The sequence below is a fragment of the Electrophorus electricus genome, chromosome 2, assembly GCF_041902795.1.
Source record: "Electrophorus electricus isolate QZ-2024a chromosome 2, ASM4190279v1, whole genome shotgun sequence".
Taxonomy (NCBI): domain Eukaryota; kingdom Metazoa; phylum Chordata; class Actinopteri; order Gymnotiformes; family Gymnotidae; genus Electrophorus; species Electrophorus electricus.
In genome coordinates, this window is record NC_137498.1 from 2,050,102 (window position 1) to 2,072,286 (window position 22,185).

Consider the following 22,185-nt stretch of genomic DNA (forward strand, 5'->3'; position numbering starts at 1 on the left):
TACACATGACCTGGTCACCCAGACATCGTTTAGCATTGGTGAAAACATTATGGGCAGGTCATGGGTTGGTCATGGTCAGGTCATGGTCGGGTCATGGGTCGGTCATAGGTAGGTCACTGTCAGGTCATAGGTAGGTAGGTCACAATTCTGTTTCATAGCATGTGACTATCATCGACACACACTTCTACTGAAGGCACAGTAGATGTTACTTCAAAATAATACTGAGCATACTGGCTCCTTAATCTTTACACACACACACACACACACACATACACATGTACGCTGTCACACATGCATGCACACACACAAACAAACACATAAAAATGTACACAAACACACAGGTTCCTTAGCCAGTTTATGCTTACTCAGTTTTTAAATGAGTGAACACGCACACACACACGCACGTTCAAAGACATACAAGGGTTTATCTTTATTTATATTTCATAACACCATACATGTTATTTGAATTGACATGTAGGGACAGGCACTAATATGAGAATACCCTTTTTTGTCAGTCCTTTATTAATATTGGTATATGTCATAGACCTTGATCACAGCTTTTATACTCTCTGAACACACATTGAATATCTTTTGTCCAATAAACTTATTTGGTCGAAACTAACTCTTGCATAAATAGATTGAAATATTTAAATATGCGTGTATGTTCACCCATTTACAAACTATACACCAGTTAAGGAGCCACTATGTGTGTATGTGTGTGTGTTTGTGTGTGTGTGTGTGTGTGTGTGTGTGTGTGTGTGTGTGTGTGTGTGTGTGTGTGTGTGTGTGTGTGTGCGTGTATGTGTGTGCGTGAGTAAGCATATTGTACTGTGCCTTCAGTAAAGGTGTGTGCCTAGGATAATCACAAGCTATGGAACAGATCTGTGACCTTACCTAGCTATGACCAAGCCATGACCTAACCCTGACCTTACAATGACCTACCCATGACCTGACCATGACCTGACCATGACCAACCCATGACCTGCCCATAATGTCTTCACCAATGCTAAACGATGTCTGGGTGACCAGGTCATGTGTAATCTACAGCTGAGCAGAAGGCACCTCTTAACGCCTCTGCCTCTCTCTTATCTTCTCTCTCACTTGTCATTCCTCTCTTTGGTCACTAGGTGGCAGTGATGTCCCAACTCAGCCCATATATGGTCACATATTTCTGTCGCCATCTATTTCTTAGGCCCACTGCAAAACAAAGTCACCTACACACCACTGAAATATGTCTCAGTCTAAACAGGTGACTTATCTTAAGACATTTATATGTATTTACATGTTTACTGCAAAACATAATATTAAAACCACAAAATCACATTTCCCTCTAACAAGCTCATGTTGTTGCCTGTCCCTACATGTTAATTCAGAGGCAGCATGTATGGTATTATGAAGTATAAGTAAGGCTATCTACATCTATTTGGAGCACATCAGTACTTCCACAACAGTACACTCAACATGCTTCTGTCTACATGCGTCTTGATGGGCGCAGCTTGTGTGTGTGTGTGTGTGTGTGTGTGTGTGTGTGTGTGTGTGTGTGTGTGTGTGTCCAATGAGGCAGTGCTTAATCTAAGTGTAAAATAACTTGAGACTTGGTCATTCCATCTGATATAGTCACCTGGCAATAGAGATAGTTTGTAGTTAGTGGTAGCTAAGTGGTTAGAGTGCTCCCTGGCTTCTCAGAATGCTATCAGTTCAAGTCCTACCACTACCAGGTTGCTGCTGGTGGTCTCCTGAGCAAGACCTTTAACCCTCAGTTGCTCAAACTATACTCAGACATGCTTATAAGTCACTTTAAATAAAAGTGTCAGTTAAATGTGAACCTCAAAGTTAGGTCACAGGTTGCTTCCATGATTTGCTCTGCATATATGCTTTGTTTTTGTTACATGAGCGGTCATGTGAATGCTACCTTAGTTCATCTAGTCATCAGAAGGTTTGTGGTTCTAAGCGAACAGAAGCTTCTGATGGCTGTGATTACCATAGACTCTTCTACTGAAGACACAGTACATGGAACTTGTATACTAAATACTTGAATACTAAGCACACTGGTTCCTTCGCCTTTACACACACACACACACACACACACACACACACACACACACACACACACACACATATATATATATACAGACGTGCACACTCATACACACACATGCACACACACAGATGCACACATATGCATACACACACTTACACACACATGCACACACATAGATAAACACCCACGCACATTCAAAAGAGAATACTGAGATAATAATGAGATTTTTTTATTCTAAAATTGTTATGAAATGTTCACTCTGAATAGATAAAAGATATTAATTCACTCATCAGAATGATTACTTTATGTTACACTTTTTAGGCAGTGCAATAAGTCATCTAAAAACTCAATTTTCATTATGTGCTATTTAATTCTGCGTTTATGTAATCTTGTTGGTCTCTTGGTTTTATTGTACATGGGCATGTTGTGACCGTATTCTGTAATAGTGGTACAAACGTCCATTGCTTTCCTAAAGGCCTGAAGTTCCACTCTGAAGACACAGTGCTCTGTGACATCTTACCAGCCCTAAGGGAGACATTAACTGCACTGATGGAGCTGTTGTTCACACACACACAGTGTATCTGCGGTTTCAGGAGAGCAGAATGAGGCGAAGGTGTGAGGTGACGTCTTTTACACCTCTGATTAGTCAGATGTGCTTGCAAGACTTTAGATCATTAAAAGTGAGAGGTGATAACTGGTCTCCCAGGAATTATGTTGGGTGCTTTCAGAAACAAACATTACCGCATCTCATTTCTTAATCATCTGTGTTGGTGTGTCTGCATGTGTGTATGTGTGTTTGTGCTTTGCCAAAATGGAATGTGAAGTCCACACAAAATAATCAATCATCAAATAGAAATAATAAACCTGTTTCAAATAAGTGTTATAAATATTTTAATCTATGAATAAATCTTTGATAGGATGTGAAGTTACCACTTATATAGTGACATTCTCAGTACCTAAGCATGTTTTCCAATCAACACACTACATATTACACAATGCCCCTGCACTCAGTAAACTCAGTTAAAACAATGTTTTGATCCGAGAAAGTATACAATGTAATATCTATTTTATAAGTGAACCGTATAAAGTCACACATCTTTGTTTTAGCGGTAAGTCACAGTGGCGCTGCACTAAACCTGAATTAAGATAAAACAGGGGAAGCAAATGTAAAAGAAAAAGTAACAAATGTGTAGTAATAACATGTAGCTCCCACATCTTTTGCTGAGTCATGAAAGCTACTGGGCTCTATTGATATTACAGACCTTAATGACAAAGGCAGAAACAGGTATGTGGTGTAGGTGCACTTGGCACCAGATACAGCAATGAGGCCTACACAACAGTCCATGAAGAGTTAAACAGTGACACAGTGATCTGTTGGACAGTGATGCAGTGATCTGTTTTACAGTGATGCAGTGATCTGTTGGACAGTGACACAGTGGTCTGTTTTACAGTGACACAGTGATCTGTTGGACAGTGACACAGTGATCTGTTTTACAGTGACACAGTGATCTGTTTTACAGTGACACAGTGATCTGTTGGACAGTGATGCAGTGATCTGTTGGATAGTGACACAGTGATCTGTTTTACAGTGACGCAGTGATCTGTTTTACAGTGATGCAGTGATCTGTTGGATAGTGACACAGTGATCTGTTGGACATTGACACAGTGATCTGTTTTACAGTGACACAGTGATCTGTTGGTCAGTGACACAGTGATCTGTTTTACAGTGACACAGTGATCTGTTGGACAGTGACACAGTGATCTGTTGTTCTGAGCTGAAACAAAATGCAGAAGGCTGGCTGGAATAATATTAAAGGGAATTTAATCAATATTGGGTGAACCATATAAGACTTACACCACATTTTGTTTGGACCTGGGCAGGGAAGATGCTTCCTCTACACATCAGAGTATGTCCTCTTGCTGTTATTAACGAAATGGCAGTAGTAGCTCAGTGGTTACGGTGCTGGTTCAAGGCTCACAAAGTGAGTAAGGCCCTTACCCATCAATTGCTCAAGTTGTATTCACTCATAATTGTAAAATGCTTTGGATTAAAGTGATAAATTCTGTAAATGTAAAGACAAGTGAACCAGTTTCAACCAGAATTATCCTTATTTGATTAAACATTTGCCTAGTAATTTGTTATTTGTATAGACTGAAATTTTCTTGAAAAAAGGATTGTCTAACTCTCTCACACACTCTGTGTATGTGCTGTATCCTACACATTGTGCACCTCTGTTCTGTGTGTTTGTGTAAGTACTGACATTTCTGACTAATAAATTCGATGAACTGCAGTCGTTGTCTCCCTCTAGTGGTAAAATAGAAGAATGGAAAGAAAGAGAACAGCACAGACATGATCAGGTACATACCTGATCAGAAAGTCCAGGAGACTGACATCTTTTTCCATACCAAATATAGCATAAGATTATTTTATAGTGCTGTATTTTACATTGTTGAAATATTTTATAAAGTGTAGGTTAACTTATCAATGGTATCACTTGTTTTGGAAAAGACTGGTCAGGTAATCACACTTTGTTGCATATTTATTTAACTGACACTTGTATACCATGTAATTTACAATCATGACTGAATAGAATTGCAGCACTTGAGTGTTAAGAGTCTTGCTCAGGGGCTCCACAGTGGCGAGCCTTAAACTGGCAACCTTCTGATGACTAGTGGAGCACCTTAACCACCAAGATACCACAGCTCACCCATATCTCAAACTGGAATCTAGAGGAAGCTCTGGGTAATGGTGCAGTGAATCAGGTTTAGTGTGACCTGCACTGCTGGTCATGTTTAGTCACAGCATTACAGCACTGAAACTGAATTAAGATACTACAGGGGAAGTCAGTGTAATAGTCACAACAACAAACAGTGAACCAGTTCCACTGAAAGGCAGACAGGCCCCTGCCAACATGTTACACAGAGGAGATGGTGCGCATTGGGTCACGAGCACTTTATTTCTACACATTTTCCTCTGTCCATCTCTTTGATGTAGGATATTATTATTATTATTTAGATATTATAGGCTTTTATTATTGTCCTACTGCCCCATAAGGCTCTGTGCTTGACTGTCTAAAGCAGGCTCTTTCTTATCACACTGTAACCTGGCCGTCCTCATTTTGAGGTTCACCGGTGGTTTGCCTCTCTCTGTAATCTCTGCAGTCATGCTAGTGTGGACTGTTCATGCCGACCTTTGACATGTTTGTCTACATTCTGGATAGAGTTCTGGATTTTTTAAACTGTTTCTATGACTGAAAATACTTGCCATCATTTAGTACTGTGATTGTCTGTGGTCTGGGAGGATACTTGTTATTGTTAAGCTCACTCGTGCATTAATATTCTTAAGAGTTCACCAGACACTTGCCTCTCCCAGTCTTGTTGAATGATCTACTCTGACTTTACTGTGTCCTGATATCCTGCTTTCCTGACAGAGAAACGTCACTATTGTCTTGAAAGGAAACAGCAGCAGATGCAAACACCACATACAGAATCAGCCTTTGATTCCTCTTTAGTGTATGACATGTAACATAGACGTGTGTAATTTTTTTCAAACTATATTTTTATTAGATTATTTTATTTTTTACTGTACTATTGATTTGGCACTGGTTTTATATACAGATTAACATAAACGATTTGTTACACGAAACCTCAGTGTCAGCTAAGCCTCCAAAGGAGTGAATTGTGAATTAAATGTGTTGGAAAGATTGAACTGCACGGGAAAACTAGACCCAAATGTTTCAGTTTACCAAGTCTGAATAATAAAGTAGGTTTTACTTGGTAAAGGTTTAGCTCAAAGTTTGTTTTGGGCCTTTGTTTCAGGTTGCTGTTGTGTTATGTGACCTTACGCAACATATTTCACTGATCATTAGGGAAAGGCTTAGACTAAACAAGGCTGATGTAATAATTCACTCACTTAATTAGTTTGGACAGAGTGTGACAGGGTGTGGCGTAGTGTTTAACTCCTTAGGTAAGTTAGATACCTGTGAGAGGGGCTCCATCATTAAAAGTGTGAGGTGTTAACTGATCCCCCAGGCTTAACCTAGAAGTATGCAAAGATGCAAGCATTATCTCATTGTTGAACTTATATTGTGCCATACTTACATCAGACTTATGTCAATCAAAATGTTATAGCTTAGATTTTTTAATTTAAACCACTCAACAGATTTCTAAATTGTGCTGCATTTTTTAAGACATATGGTTATTTGTCTTTGAATTTTATTTCTCTAACAGTGCAGATAATGGTAACACAGTCCATTATAACTGAGCCCTTGTAACAAAAAAATCCATAAATGTCCATTTGCTGTTTTTCTGTATTCTACAAAACAATAATATAAAAGCACTATTGCAAGTTCTATTTTAAATGCTCATATGAATGAAGTAAGGAAAGTCTAAATAAAGCATAGTTAGCATTTCAATGTATTTTTAATATAAAGGTTGTACAAAAGCAAAAACTTAAATAACCGATTACACAAAAATGGGAAATGGCTAATATATGGGGGTTTTTGTAGCTCAATTGACCAACAGTGCAGGTAACACCAGACACTCAAATATAACTGACCAGCAGTACAAGTAACACTAGACTATCAACTATAATTGACCAGCTGTAGAGGTAACACTAGACACGACCTGTTCAAACTTACAGTCCAGCTTGAATAGTTTTAAAAAGTATGTTAAACTCTATCAGAATGACCAAGAAGTTAAAGGTCCATTACAAATATTAGTTCCCTTTTAGGATGAGTTTGTGTATGTGCTTTGTTTTAGCAGTAAGTCACAGTGGCGCTGCACTAAACCTGAATTAAGATAAAACAGGGGAAGCAAATGTAAAAGAAAAAGTAACAAATGTGTAGTAATAACATGTAGCTCCCACATCTTTTGCTGAGTCATGAAAAGCTACTGGGCTCTATTGATATTACAGACCTTAATGACAAAGGCAGAAACAGGTATGTGGTGTAGGTGCACTGGGCACCAGATACAGCAATGAGGCCTACACAACAGTCCATGAAGAGTTAAACAGTGACACAGTGATCTGTTGGACAGTGATGCAGTGATCTGTTTTACAGTGATGCAGTGATTTGTTGGACAGTGACACAGTGATCTGTTTTACAGTGACTCAGTGATCTGTTGGACAGTGACACAGTGATCTGTTGGACAGTGATACAGTGATCTGTTTTACAGTGACACAGTGATCTGTTTTACAGTGATGCAGTGATCTGTTGGACAGTGACACAGTGATCTGTTGGACAGTGACACAGTGATCTGTTTTACAGTGATGCAGTGATCTGTTGGACAGTGACACAGTGATCTGTTTTTCTATCTCTGCACTCCTCTCCTCTGAGCTGAACAAAATGCAGAATACTGGCTAGAAAATTGTAAAGGGAATTTAATCGATATTCAAAATGCATAATTGCTGCTGGCCTGATATATGCCTTGTTAAGCGTGATAAGAAGAATAACTTATAATTATTTTAAGAATTATAATAAGAATTATATAAGAATGACACCACATTTTGGTCCTGAAACATTTTCTATAGTTTCTTTAGAAGTGTGTTTTGGGTCACTGATATGCTGTTAGATGAAAAAGCATCTGTATTTAAGATATTTGGCTGGACCTGAGCAGGGAAGATGCTTCTCTACCCTTCAGAGTATGTCCTGTTATTGACAGTAAAGAGCAGTGAACTAGCTCCACTGGAAGACAGACAGGCCCCTGCCACCATGTTACACAGAGGAGATGGTGCTCTTTGGATCATGAGCGCTTACTCTGTTTTTCCAAATTTTCCTCTGTCCATCTCTTTGGTGTAAGTTACTATTGTTTTCATCTGCCAATGTCCTGCCTCACTTTCTCTTTTTAAGTTTCACACCAGTGCAAATGAGAAAGTGGTGGACTCACTACTGATTTCTTCAGCATGTTTGCCAGTCCCAGTTTCGATACCTGCATTGTGGAGTGTAATTATGAAAGGGTTGTGGGCCAACCAGGAGGTCAGTTAATGAATCATGTTGCATGTTTTCTGCTGAAAGCTTGTGAAGGTGCTATTTCACTAAAGGCCCTTCAAGCCTCTGTCCCAACACACCTTCAGGCGAGCATGTGACACTGATCTACACATGCCTGAGCAGAATTAACAAAAAGGATCACCAAAGACAGTTAGTACAGGCATTCAATCAATGTGGAACAAGGTATATATCAGGCCAACAGCAATTATGTGTCTTGAATTTGATTTGTGTACAGTACAAGGCCTAGAAATATATCAATTTGTGTTATTTTTCCCCATGGATGTTTTCATTGCACCGCTTAAATGTACTATTAAACTCTATTAAGATGGGAAAATTAAAATAGGGACATGAGTTAGTGCTGTGAGAAGAATTGTGCAACTCTCTCTGTGTCTGTGCTGTATACTACACATTGTGCACGTCTGCTCTCTCTCTCTCTCTCTCTCTCTCTCTCTCTCTCTCTCTCTCTCTCTCTCTCTGTGCGTGCGTGTGTGTGCGTGCAAGCGCTGACCTTTCAAACTGATCAATTCAGTAGAGTAAATCGTTGTCGCCCTCTAGTGGAACACTACAAATATTATGAAAAGAACAGCAGAAACATTATCAAATTTAAGGTACATACCACATCAGCAAATCCAACTTGCACATTATTTCCATACCAAATATAGCAGAAAATGTTTTTGGAGTGCTGTATTTTACATTGTTGAAATGTTTTATAATGTGTAGGTTTACTGATCAATGTTATCACTTGTTTCTGTAAAGACTGAATGACCAGTCAGAGTCAGGTATATGTAATCTTTGTTCAGACTATATTTCACTATTTCACTGTACTATTTGTTTTGTACTGGTTTGCTGCACATTTTTCAAATTGGAATCTAAAGGAAGCTCTGGGTAATGGTGCAGTGAATCAGGTCTTGTGTGACCTGCACTGCTGGTCACGTTTAGTCACAGCAGTACAGCACTGAAACTGAATTAAGATACTACAGGGGAAGTCAATGTAATAGTCACAACAACAAACAGTGAACCAGTTCCACTGAAAGGCAGACAGGCCCCTGCCAACATGTTACACAGAGGAGATGGTGCACATTGGGTCACGAGCACTTTATTTCTACACATTTTCCTCTGTCCATCTCTTTGATGTAGGATATTATTATTATTATTATTATTATTATTTAGATATTATAAGCTATTATTATTGTCCCACCGCCCCATAAGGCTCTGTGCTTGACTGTCTACAGCAGGCTCTTTCTTATCACACTGTAACCTAGCCTTCCTCATTTTGAGGTTCACCGGTGGTTTGCCTCTCTCTGTAATCTCTGCAGTCATGCTGGTGTGGACTGTTCATGCCAACCTTTGACATGTTTGTCTACATTCTGGATAGAGTTCTGGATTAGTTCAACTGTTTTCATGGTTAAAATTATTCTTCAGTCATTCACTACTGTGATTGTCTGTGGTCTAAGAGGATATCTGGTATTGTTACGCTCACTAGTGCATTCATATTTCTTACCAGTGCACGAAACATCAGCTTCTACTTGTGTCCTGTCTCTATTGTGATTGATCTACTCCGACTTTACTGTGTCCTGATATCCTCCTTTCCTGACAGAGAAACGTCACTATTGTCTTGAGAGGAAACAGCAGCAAATGCAAACACCACATACAGAATCAGCCTTTGATTCCTCTTTAGTTTAACATAGACGTGTGTAATTTTTTTTCAAACTATATTTTTACTAGATAATTTTATTTTTCAATGTACTATTGATTTTGCACTGGTTTTCTACACAGATTAACGTAAACATGGACCTACATGAAACCTCAGTGTCAGCTGAGCCTCCAAAGGAGTGAATTGTGAATGAAATGTGTTGGAAAGACTGAACTGCACTGGAAAACTAGACCCAAATATTTCAGTTTACCAAGTCTGAATAATAAAGTAGGTTTTACTTGGTAAAGGTTTAACTCAAAGTTTGTTTTGGGCCTTTGTTTCAGGTTGATGTTGTGTTATGTGACTTTACGCAACATATTTCACTGATCATTAGGGAAAGCCTCAGACTAAACAAGGCTGATGTAATAATTCACTCACTTAATTAGTTTGGACAGAGTGTGACAGGGTGTGGCATAGTGTTTAACTCCTTAGGTAAGTTAGATACCTGTGAGAGGGGCTCCATCATTAAAAGTGTGAGGTGTTAACTGATCCCCCAGGCTTAACCTAGAAGTATGCAAAGATGCAAGCATTACCTCATTGTTTGAACTTTCATTGTGCCATACTTACATCAGACTTATGTCAATCAAAATGTCATAGCCTACAATTTTTATATCAATCCACTCAACATAGATTTCTAAATTGTGCTACATAGTTTTAATCTATATGGTTGTGTCTCACTGAACTTCTATTTCTCCAGCTGTACAGGTAACACTAGACTATCAACTATAACTGACCATCAGTACAAGTAACACTAGATTATCAACTATAAGTGACCAGCTGTACAGGTAACACTAGACACTCAAATATAACTGACCAGCTGTACAGGTAACACCAGACTATCAAATATAACTGACGAGCTTTACAGGTAACACTAGACACGACCTGTTCGTAGTTACAGTCCAGCTTGAGTAGTTTTAAAAAGTATGTTAAACTCTATCAGGATAACCAAGAAGTTAAAGGTCCATTACAAATATTAGTTCCCTTTTAGGATGAGTTTGTGTATGTGCTTTGTTTTAGCAGTAAGTCACAGTGGCGCTGCACTAAACCTGAATTAAGATAAAACAGGGGAAGCAAATGTAAAAGAAAAAGTAACAAATGTGTAGTAATAACATGTAGCTCCCACATCTTTTGCTGAGTCATGAAAAGCTACTGGGCTCTATTGATATTACAGACCTTAATGACAAAGGCAGAAACAGGTATGTGGTGTAGGTGCACTGGGCACCAGATACAGCAATGAGGCCTACACAACAGTCCATGAAGAGTTAAACAGTGACACAGTGATCTGTTGGACAGTGATGCAGTGATCTGTTTTACAGTGATGCAGTGATCTGTTGGACAGTGACACAGTGGTCTGTTTTACAGTGACACAGTGATCTGTTTTACAGTGACACAGTGATCTGTTGGACAGTGATGCAGTGATCTGTTGGACTGTGACACAGTGATTTGTTCTTCTGACTGTGCACTCCTCTCCTCTGAGCTGATACAAAATGCAGAATGCTGGTTAGAAAATTAAAAGGGAATTTAATTGATATTCAAGACACATAATTGCTGTTGGGCCTATATATTCCTTGTTAAGAATGATAAGAAGAATAACTTATAATTCTTTTAAGAATTATAAGAAGAATTATATAAGAATTACACTACATTTTGCTTCTCTGCTGAAAGCTCATGAAGGTGATATTTCACTACAGGCTCTTCAAACATCTGGCCCACTAAACCTTCAGGCTGGCATATGACACTGAACTGCTCATATCTGAGCAGAATTATTACTTGAGTAATTTAGGTTATTAATGTGCTTAGCTGTCTAAAGCAGGCTCTTTTTTTATCAAACTGTAACCTGGCTTTCCTGATTTTGAGGTTCACCGGTGGTTTGCCTCTCTCTGTAATCTCTGCAGTCATGCTGGTGTGGACTGTTCATGCCGACCTTTGACATGTTTGTTTACATTCTGGATAGAGTTCTGGATTTTTTAAACTGTTTCTATGACTGAAAATACTTGCCATCATTTAGTACTGTGGTTGTCTGTGGTCTGGGAGGATGCTTGTTATTGTTAAGCTCACTCGTGCATTAATATTCTTAAGAGTTCACCAGACACTTGCCTCTCCCAGTCTTGTTGAATGATCTACTCTGACTTTACTGTGTCCTGATATCCTGCTTTCCTGACAGAGAAATGTCACTATTGTCTTGAGAGGAAACAATAGTAGATGCAAACACCACATACAGAATCAGCCTTTGATTCCTCTTTAGTTTATGATACGTTTTATGACATGTGCAATTCTTTTTCTAACTATACATTTTTCCTATATTATTCACATTTTCACTGTACTATTGATTTTGCACTAATTTTCTACACAGATTAAAATAAGCATTGTCTTACACAAAACCTCAGTGTCAGCTGAGCCTTCAAAGGAGTGAATTATGACTGAACTGTATTGGAAAGACACTGGAAAACTAAACACAAATGTTTCAGTTTACCAAGTCTGAATAATAACGTATGTTTTACTTGGTAAATGTTTAGCTCAAAGTTTGTTTTGGGCCTCTGTTTCAGGTTGGTGTTGTGTTGTGTGACCTTATGCAACATATTACACTGATCATTAGGGAAATGCTCAGACTAAAAGCTGATGCAATAATTTAACCACTTAATTAGTTTGGACAGAGTGTTATGGGGTGCGGTGTAGTCTTTAACACCTTAGATAAGTTAAATACCTGTGAGAGGGGCAAAAGTGTGAGGTGTTAACTGATCCCATAGGCTTAACTTAGAAGTATGCAAAGATGCAAGCATTACCTCATTGTGTGAATTTTCATTGTGCCAAACTTGGACATATGTCAATCAAAAAGTCACAGCTTGTACTGTACATATTAAATCACTGAATATACGCAAGCACTCAGACAAAAACAATTAATCTTCCCCTCTGGTGGTGGTTTACAGGGGAATGTGTGACCTTCACACATGACAACCAGCAGGAAGTTCACTGATCTTAGTGTTGTGAACATATATATGAACTAATTAAATAAACATGCACATGCTTTGACTGCCTTTTTATTACCGCTGTAGGGAGCAGGTCCGTAGATCTGTTTAGTAGTTTTCAGAATACTGAAACCTCATTTATAACCTTAGGTCCATGCATTAACAAAATACCCTCATCAAACTGTAACATTAGAAGGAGATGCATAAGAAGTCTTCTTTAAGTGCATATGAGGGGCTCAGCTATTCAGCCGTTTTACAGATAGGTAAGGCTGCAACCCTTAGGTGTTATAGGTCCCCAAGTGAAAGACTTAATGGCCAGTGTTTGACCCACTTACTAGTTACAGGTTAGCTCCTGCAGCTCACGTGGTAGAGCAAATTAATCAAGGTGCTCATAACACCAAGATCTTGGGGTCAGTTTCCACAGTCACAGTAAGATCAGTATGAACTGTACCAGTTGTTGTTACTGAATTATTGATTTATTGTGAACTGTCACATGCATTATTATTATATAAGTCACTCTGGATAGGCCTAATCATAAACTGGTTGGAGACAAGTCCACTTGTAGCAACGCAGCACAGTGAATTATAGGAGTGTCAGTAACACAGACCGAAAAAGATACATTTACCTGACACTTTTATCCAAAGCAACTTACAACTATGACTGAGTACAACTTGAGCAATTGAGGGCTAAGGGCCTTGCTCGGGGGCCCAGCAGTGGCAACTTGGCAGTGGTGGGGCTTAAAACAGCAAGCATCTGAGTACATGTGGTAGCTCAACCGCTAAGCTACCACTGCCTGCATGTCAAGATCAGATCACGTGCACAAGCAGTAGAAACTTAGAAACACACAGAGACACTTATGTGACTAGTCTGTTCTAGTTTTATGTGACTGGTCTGGTTTTATGTGACTGGTCTGGTTTTATGTGACTGGTCTGGTTTTTCAGTGGTTTCAAAGGCCATTCAGGTGTTTGTTGAGGAGTTGAGGAGTGCTGTGAAAAGACATTGAATAACTCTAGGCCTCTAAAATGCTTAATACTGCCATATTTAACACAAAGAGCTTGGCATTCCAAAACAGAGTGCACAGTGTGTGGTTCTTTATGGCACATATTTAAGGCACATATTTATTTATAAATAAATCCCATTTAATTATTGATGTAAAATTAACATATAATCAAATCTGTGAAAGTGGAGGTTCGACTATACGTTTCCAAGATTATGAACTTTAGGTGAAAATATTTTAGGTGTATGTTGAACACTAGTTACACATAGCTGGACTGCAGATAGAATTTTCATTGCAGAATTGAAGGGGGAGATGCAGTCAAAAATGAATACAGTCACATGACCAAACACACAGTCACATGACCAAACACACAGTCACATGACCAAATCCCATTCTCAGCAGGATTTAAGAGACAATAGCAATGGAAATAATATTTAGGTTTCCTAAATATAACTTCATTAAAGAGAATATGGAGATGTGGTGTCTTTAATATCTATGCAAGCTAAGAAGCAGATATCAGCACACATAAATAAACAAATTAAACTCAAGACCTATCACATCAGCTGAGACAGACCCGATCAGCTTACTTTAAATAAGTGCTCACACATCCGAGGTGTCCACTGTGATGTCACCAGGAGTCTTGATAAAACTACTTTTCAACTTAGTGCATTGCGGTTAATGTGTAGTGAGCTATATGAGGTATTGGGCAACTCAAGGATCCACAAAATGAGACAACGTGGCTAACATCTGAAACAATACCCCATCTGACACAATAAACAAGGTCATATGAAACACAGACAGTGCTTCTCTGTTCATGGTATGATGTCATATGGAAGGTATTCTATTGGTGAAGGGGTGTTACCTTTTTAAAAATCCCATGTATTTAAGTCATACGACACAGCCTTCATTAATTAAGTTGTAGGTACAGGTAATCAGTTATGATTCACTGTTATTATAATTTAAATAAATGAGAATATGTTTTCCTGGGTGGTGCCATACCTTTGAGGAAGAGCATGTTCTAAATGGTTTGGATTAACATACTCAATATGAATATGACTGGTATTGATGTGGAGAATGTACTGCTCTGTTTTCCACACCAGCCTGACTCATGTCCCAAAGTACAGCGTTTGGCTGTGCTTCAGGTGCTCATGTACATCTTAATGCTGCCTACAATCTTCATGACCGTGTTTGGGAATCTTCTGGTCATCATCACTATTTCTCATTTCAAACAGCTGCAGTCTCCAACTAACCTCATCATCCTCTCCCTGGCCCTGGTGGACTGTATGCTGGGCTGTCTGGTCATGCCCTTCAGTATGGTGCGATGGGTGGAAGGATGCTGGTTCATGGGTGACATGTTTTGTAAAATTCACTCTGGTTTGGATATGACCTTGAGTATCGTCTCTATACTACACCTGTGTTTGGTATCTATTGATAGATACATGGCAATTTGTGACCCTCTAACTTACAGGACAAAGATGACAAAGAAAAGTGTGGCAGTGTGTATCACTGTCCTGTGGGTGTTTTCATTCGCGTTTAGCTTTGGGGTCGTTCTATCTAATGTAAACACTCAAGGTTTGGAGAGCCTTTTAATCTTAAGTTCCTGTGTGGGAAACTGCGCGTTGATCTTTAACAGACAGTGGGGTCTTACTGCTGCTCTTGTGGCTTTTTTCATTCCAGGAACTATCATGAGTTCTCTGTACCTCAAGATCTTTCATGTTGCAAGAAAACAAGCTAAACTGATATCTGATAGGGTGGTGGTGATGACCCTGTCAGAGACGAAGAGTTACTCATCAGAGCAGAGGGAGAGGAAGGCAGCCAAGACTCTGGGCATCGTCATGGGAATCTTTCTGCTCTGCTGGCTGCCGTTTTTTATCACTACGATAACTGACCCACTTCTCGGCTTCTCTACTCCGGTGGACGTGTTTGACGTCCTGGTGTGGTTTGGGTACCTCAATTCAACTTGTAACCCATTGGTTTATGGGTTTTTTTATCCGCGTTTTCAGAGAGCATTTAAGCTTATTATATCAAAATATGTACTCCACCTCAGTAACTCAAGCAGTTTAACACTGTAATTGTGTCTAGTATCATTGGAAGGTGCTAGTTGTGCTGAATTACATTTATTCAGTTACACAGTATATTGGGACCGTGGGGTGAATATTGTTAATGTTGCTAAATGAAAACTTATGTTACTTAATATTGAAGTCATACTGAGTCTTTACTTTAGTATATAATCCCTTTGTGCTATTCCACTTAACTAGCATCTGAATATGTATTTTAGAACTGGACTTTTTCCCCCACAAATGCTATACCCAAAAAAACTATTTTGTTTTTGTGTATAAAATTCACATACCATAATGCAGTAGTTAACAACAAAGGACAGTTCTAAGTCAAAAGACCCATATGACATGGGATAAAAAGTAATCTAGTGTGGGTAGAGGGAGGGAGTCCGAGTCCTTATGCACACACACTGATAATTTGAAGAAAACAATCAGTGAGTTGATCACATTAAACATGAGTGGGGTGTCATGATTGTGCAGTCACTGATAGAAAATTAAACTTAAAATAAAGCTGTAATGTTCAAAAACCTTATTTGGTGGAACTTAGATACGTTAAACAAATATGTGTTTGAAAAACCCATCCACATACCCACAAACTGGGTTTCAGAAATGTCGTAACCATACTACTGGTAGGCCATGCTGACAGAGATCTAGAAATGCCATGATCCACTCAGTAGTCCACAGAGGCTGCAGTGTGGTTGGACAGCTGGCATCATGAGACAGGACTTACTGAAAAAATTCCTTCCTTTACTCACAGACCTCACATGGCTCATTTAAGACATTAGAAGTCATTTCCCATTATACTGCTTTTTGTTCTCTTGCAAAAACACATTACATTTACCACCAACTTCATGAGATACCTTCACCTTGCGCCTACACTTACTGGTAAATTTATTGAGCATGATCTTTTAGGTACACTGTAATATCCATTTGTTGTAATATCCATCTAATATCCATCTGAGCAAGAAGAAATAGTCAGATGATGGCAGCATAAATTTTGTATGGTAACAGATGAGCTACAGTCACTAATTACACCTATAAGGTATTTCTAATTAATAAATGTTAAATAATAAGTACATTAATAAACGTAATAAGGGGGTTGTTGGGTCTGCATGCTATGACTTCACTGAGCAAACACTATTGTGATTGATGTGAGACAGGATGCAAGGATGCAAGTACAAGTCGTAATGGAAGCAAAAAAATGTTCAATCAACACAAAAGGAAAAAAGACAAACAAACACAATGATTAATACATCCATGAAGACATCCACAGCGTATTCTCAAAGGCATTCACACAACAAAAAAAGATATACATAACCTGATAACACTGGTAGTAACAAAGGTGTATTTATACATGTGATGATTGGCCGAAAGGACTAGCAACAGGTGAAACGGGCAACATTGTTAATAAAGTGGGTGTGGCAACATGAGCAGGAAGGAAAGTAAACAAAAAACATGGAGACATGCTGAAGGAAAACAAACATGAGACCATGTGGATGATAGAGCAGTGGTTTGATGAGGGGATAGAGCAGTGGTTTGATGAGGAGATAGAGGATGGGTGATGAGGGGATAGATGAGGGGATAGATCAGGGGTTTGATGAGGGGATAGAGGAGTGGTTTGATGAGGGGATAGAGCAGGGGGTTGATGAGGGGATAATGGAGAGGGGTGATGAAGGGATAGAGGAGGGGGTTGATGAGGGGATAGAGGATGGGTGATGAGGGGATAGAGGAGGGGTTTGATGAGGGGATAGAGCAGGGGGTTGATGAGGGGATAGAGGATGGGTGATGAGGGGATAGAGGAGGGGTTTGATGAGGGGATAGAGCAGGGGGTTGATGAGGGGATAGAGCAGGGGGTTGATGAGGGGATAGAGCAGGGGGTTGATGAGGGGATAATGGAGAGGGGTGATGAAGGGATAGAGGAGGGGGTTGATGAGGGGATAGAAAAGGTAGCCCCCACAAGATGATCTCATTTCTTAGATGCCTTAAATATCTTGCATACTGAGATCTTATTCTGGCACAATATCAAGAGAGCTGCTGCTTCTTCTTCTTCTGCTTCTGCTTCTTCTCCCTCAGAGACAATCCCATGATGCAGCACTCGTTTAGAGATGGTGGACGGAAACAGCTCGGCCAGTGGTGCAGAAGTGACAAAGTTGTGATATCATGGCTCAGAAAACACCCTTGAAGCAGGACTGCAAGTTATATCTTTGAATTACAGAGACTGCAGTAACCTCACCTTTCTTGTGACTCACTCATAGCCTAGAACACTCAACAACCTGTTCAGACTGCAGGAACACCGGGTGTCCAAATAAAGCTACTATAGGGGTCAAGTTCAAATAAAAGATCTAATTCTATTAATTAACTGCATTTGGTGCCATAGCGGTGTAGAAATAGCTTTTTGATTGTAAAATGAGGTTTGTTAATGAGGGATTAGCATGTTAGCATTAGCCTCAGGCTATTATTTTTAGTAACAAGCAGCCTAATAAATAATTTTACCTTAGTGAATATTAGGTTGCAAAGGTGTTCTTGTTAAAAGTAATTAATGAAATAATGTTGTCTAATCATTACTCCCGTTACATGTTCATCCTGAATAATTTGGTAGAAGGTGTGTTTTTGTAACTTTGATTTATTTTCATCTTATTTTCAGTCATGATTGCATGACTGGTTTTCATTATTTCAGAGATCACCTTAGCTCAGCATTCAAAGACTTTAAAAGGCTCATATAGAGGAGAGTCTATTTACTGAGAAGAGAAACTCAGTTGTAGCAGCTTGCAAGTAAGATACTTAGGTTGGTTCATCAGATAGGCAGTTATGTTTATTAATAATCAGTTATAGTACAAGGCAAATAAATGCTACCTGCGTGTAGTGGGTGGAACTATTAGGTGACAATCACTCTCGAACTAGAGCGATTCAATAATCTGCATTATACGGTCCCATGATGGTTAAAACGAGGCAGCAATCACTTGAGATTCAGTGGGCAGTGAAGCAGATTACTATGTATTGAGACACACTCACATTATTTCATGTTTATTTAAACCTGAATGTTCATCAAAGTGCATGCTTTGGAAAATCAAAGTTCTCATGAAGAAGCATGGAAATCCATCATCTACACATTTGTTTACATTTCTATTGAACTGAGCATTAATTATTGCCATAAAATAAATCTTTACCTGCTGTCCTATAGTATGGAGATAGTGCTAATGATTGTCAATCATTATATAACATCTGACCTAATTTTAAATATCGCAGTTCTCTAAATATGTTTTTATATGGATTAGTCATTTTATCAAAAGAGAAAATATCCAGATTGATGAAGGAGAAATGATTCACTTGTGTCAAATGCTACAGCACTCCCTTCAGAAAATAAAGACGTACTGAAATATCCAAATATCTTTGCAGACAATCCAGATATCTGTACTAAAACTATGACCTTGTGATTAAACTTCACAAACTTTAAATGAAGATTATGATCCATGTATTCATTGATTGGCTGGATTACTGGGCCTTGACAAAGGAGAAAATGATTCACAAATAAAGCTTTTGATTTGATCATCACTTGTGTCAAATGCTATAGCACTCCCTTTAGAAAATAAAGCTGTACTGAAATATCCAAATATCTTTGCAGACAATCCAGCTATTTTTGCTAAAAATATGACCACTGGTATTATTCAGATTCCAGTATTAATAAAGAGACCTGATGATTAAACTTCAGACACTTTAAAATGAAGATTATGATCCATATATTCACTGATTGGCTGGATTACTGGGCCTTGGGTTAAACACTCTTTTAACAATCTTTTAAGCACTACCGGCCACTTTTATGTTAATTATTTATATATATTTTTTAATCTCATCTCTTATCTCAGCACCTTATATGTTTTAGTTTAAATGTTTAATTTTATTTTATGCACTTTAAATCTTGTATTAATCATTTTAATTCACCTTTTTCATTTCAGTTCTTTAAGTTTAGTTTGTCATGGTTTTTCTTTTTCTTTTTGGCAAAAACTTTCCTGAAGGGATAGATCTCGGCTTTATACATTTTCTGTCTATGTGAAGCACTTTGAGTTTTGTCTTTGAGTTGCCACTTTGCATAATAAGTGCTATAAAAATCAACTTGCCTTGCCAGCTTTACTGTACTGCTTCAGCAAGTCCTACTGTGTGCTTGTTCAAATCACTCATGTTAAATTGCATGAATAAACAGGAGACTTCAGTGATACATCAAAAATGATACAACATCAGAACAGAAGGAAGGTTCCTGTATGAAGCATTTGTATATCATACATATAATAAAAATATAGACCTAAAAGTAAAATGATAAAATAAACCTGTTAATCCTTGGTTATATTTTGCATTTTCCAAGCAGACCTAGTTAATAAAATACACTCATTATTAGGTATATATACTGGGAAAAGTTTTTGTCTTTGTTTTGTTTTTTTATAAGTGCAGATGAGAAAATTTGGCCTGTTACTAACCCACCTTTATTTATTAGACCACTTTAAAGATTTATATTATTTGTGTTATTGAGGTGAAAATATCTTGATAAAATGATCTTAAATGCACTCTGAAAGCGTGGGTAGAAAAATCCATAGATTAGAGGATTACACATAGAGTTAAAATAAGCTAACCATATCAGAGAATCAAAAACGTCAGCAGGGGTCATGAAGTTAAAGAAGGGGTCAATCAAATTGGTCATGAAATATGGGAGCCAGCAGAGAAGGAAAAAACCCATGACAATACCCAAAGTCTTGGCTGCCTTCCTCTCTCTCTGCTCTGAATAATGTCCTTTCGCCTCCCTCGACCTTATCACGGCTATGCCCTCACAAATCAGTTTAGCTTGTTTTCGTGCAACGAAGAAGATTTTCAAGTAAAGAGAGCTCATGATAGTGCCTGGAAGGAAAAAGTTTAGAAGTGAAGTTATAACAGTCCATTGTTTGTTGCAAGTCAAAGCACAGAATCCGAGACAGGTATTCGACATGGCAAGTGTCTCCAAACCCTGCACATTAACTTTGGAAACCACAATGCCAAAGCTAAACATTAATGAAAATAGCCATATGACAGTCAGACAAAATACCACAATTGTGTTTGTCATCTTCATTTGATATTTCAAAGGCTCACAAATAGCAATATATCTATCAATAGATACCAAACACAGGTGTAAAATTGATGCAATACTCAAGGTCATATCCATACCAGAGTGAATTTTACAAAACATGTCACCCATGAACCAACATCCTTCCACCCATCGCACCATACTGAAGGGCATGACCAGACATCCCATCATACAGTCCACCAGGGCCAGGGAGAGGATGATGAGGTTAGTTGGAGACTGCAGCTGTTTGAAATGAGAAATAGTGATGATGACCAGAAGATTCCCAAACACGGTCATGAAGATTGTAGGCAGCATTAAGATGTACATGAGCACCTGAATCGCAGACAAACGCTGTACTTTGGGACATGAGTCAGGCTGGTGTGGAAAGCAAAGCAGTACATTCTCCACATCAGTACCAGTCATATTCATAATGAGAGTGTTAATCCAAGTTCATTCAGTTGTGTCCTTCTTCACAAAACAAAACTTGACACAGATAAGAGAAACACAGTATCAACAATATTACTGACAATCTACACGTACATCAGTTAAATAATTCTCCATGCTAGCTGTTAAATAAATTGTGAATAGCTGTACTTTGACTTAAATACATTTTGAACTGCAAAGCATGCACCCATTTACCAATAGGAATAGCCTATTCAAATCATCCCCCTGTGGACCTGCATATACTTGAATAAGATGAATACTGGAAGATATACAGTGAAAACATTTCTGTGGGATTTAAGAGGAAATTCACAAACCCCATTATTCATTTTCTCAATGTGTTTAGATGGGTATATGTTTTGTTTGCTTTTTACTAGAGACTTTTTTACTGATGGCTATAAAAAAGGTTTAGTGTGTAATATATAGAAACATAACCTAAGATCAGTATCACATTTGACTATAATGTGAAATCTAAATATTTTATGATTGCATTAGCTAGTACTTCATACCTAAAATATAAAATTTAAACATGCAAAATTTATTTAATATTTTCTAACTAGCAGTATAACAAGGCTTGCATGTGCTAGCTAACACATTACGCATTAAGTAAAAACCTGGATAGGTAGGGTACTGCCAATAAAACAAAATGATATGGATCATATCGTGATATTGTGATGCAACACCTAACAGTTTGTTATACAAACACATTTTATTAAGATAAATGTTACCACAAAGACTATTATTTGTCACGGGAAAAGAACAAGCAAAAAGGAAGGACGCAACAGAATGAAATCACAGCAGAATGAAATCAAAAACAAATTGCAACAAAAAAGCAAACAAAACATATACCCATCAAACATGTTCACCATCTAAACACATTGAGAAAATGAATAATGGGGTTTGTGAATTTCCTCTTA

General features: G+C 38.3%; 2 protein-coding genes across 2 annotated transcripts; one reads left to right on the forward strand and one right to left on the reverse strand.

Annotated features, from left to right (window-relative positions):
* Positions 1 to 14,706: 14,706 nt before the first annotated feature.
* On the forward strand, positions 14,707 to 16,240 carry LOC113569172 (trace amine-associated receptor 4-like). Its single transcript, XM_026997258.3, has one exon. The coding sequence runs from the start codon at positions 14,707 to 14,709 to the stop codon at positions 15,754 to 15,756; it is 1,050 nt and encodes a 349-aa protein (XP_026853059.3). The 3' UTR covers positions 15,757 to 16,240.
* A 2,306-nt stretch (positions 16,241 to 18,546) lies between these two features.
* LOC118241818 (trace amine-associated receptor 3-like) lies at positions 18,547 to 21,355 on the reverse strand. Its single transcript, XM_035529053.2, has one exon. It carries the CDS (start codon positions 21,254 to 21,256, stop codon positions 20,234 to 20,236), a length of 1,023 nt encoding a protein of 340 aa, XP_035384946.2. The 5' UTR covers positions 21,257 to 21,355; the 3' UTR covers positions 18,547 to 20,233.
* Between the last annotated feature and the right edge of the window lie 830 nt (positions 21,356 to 22,185).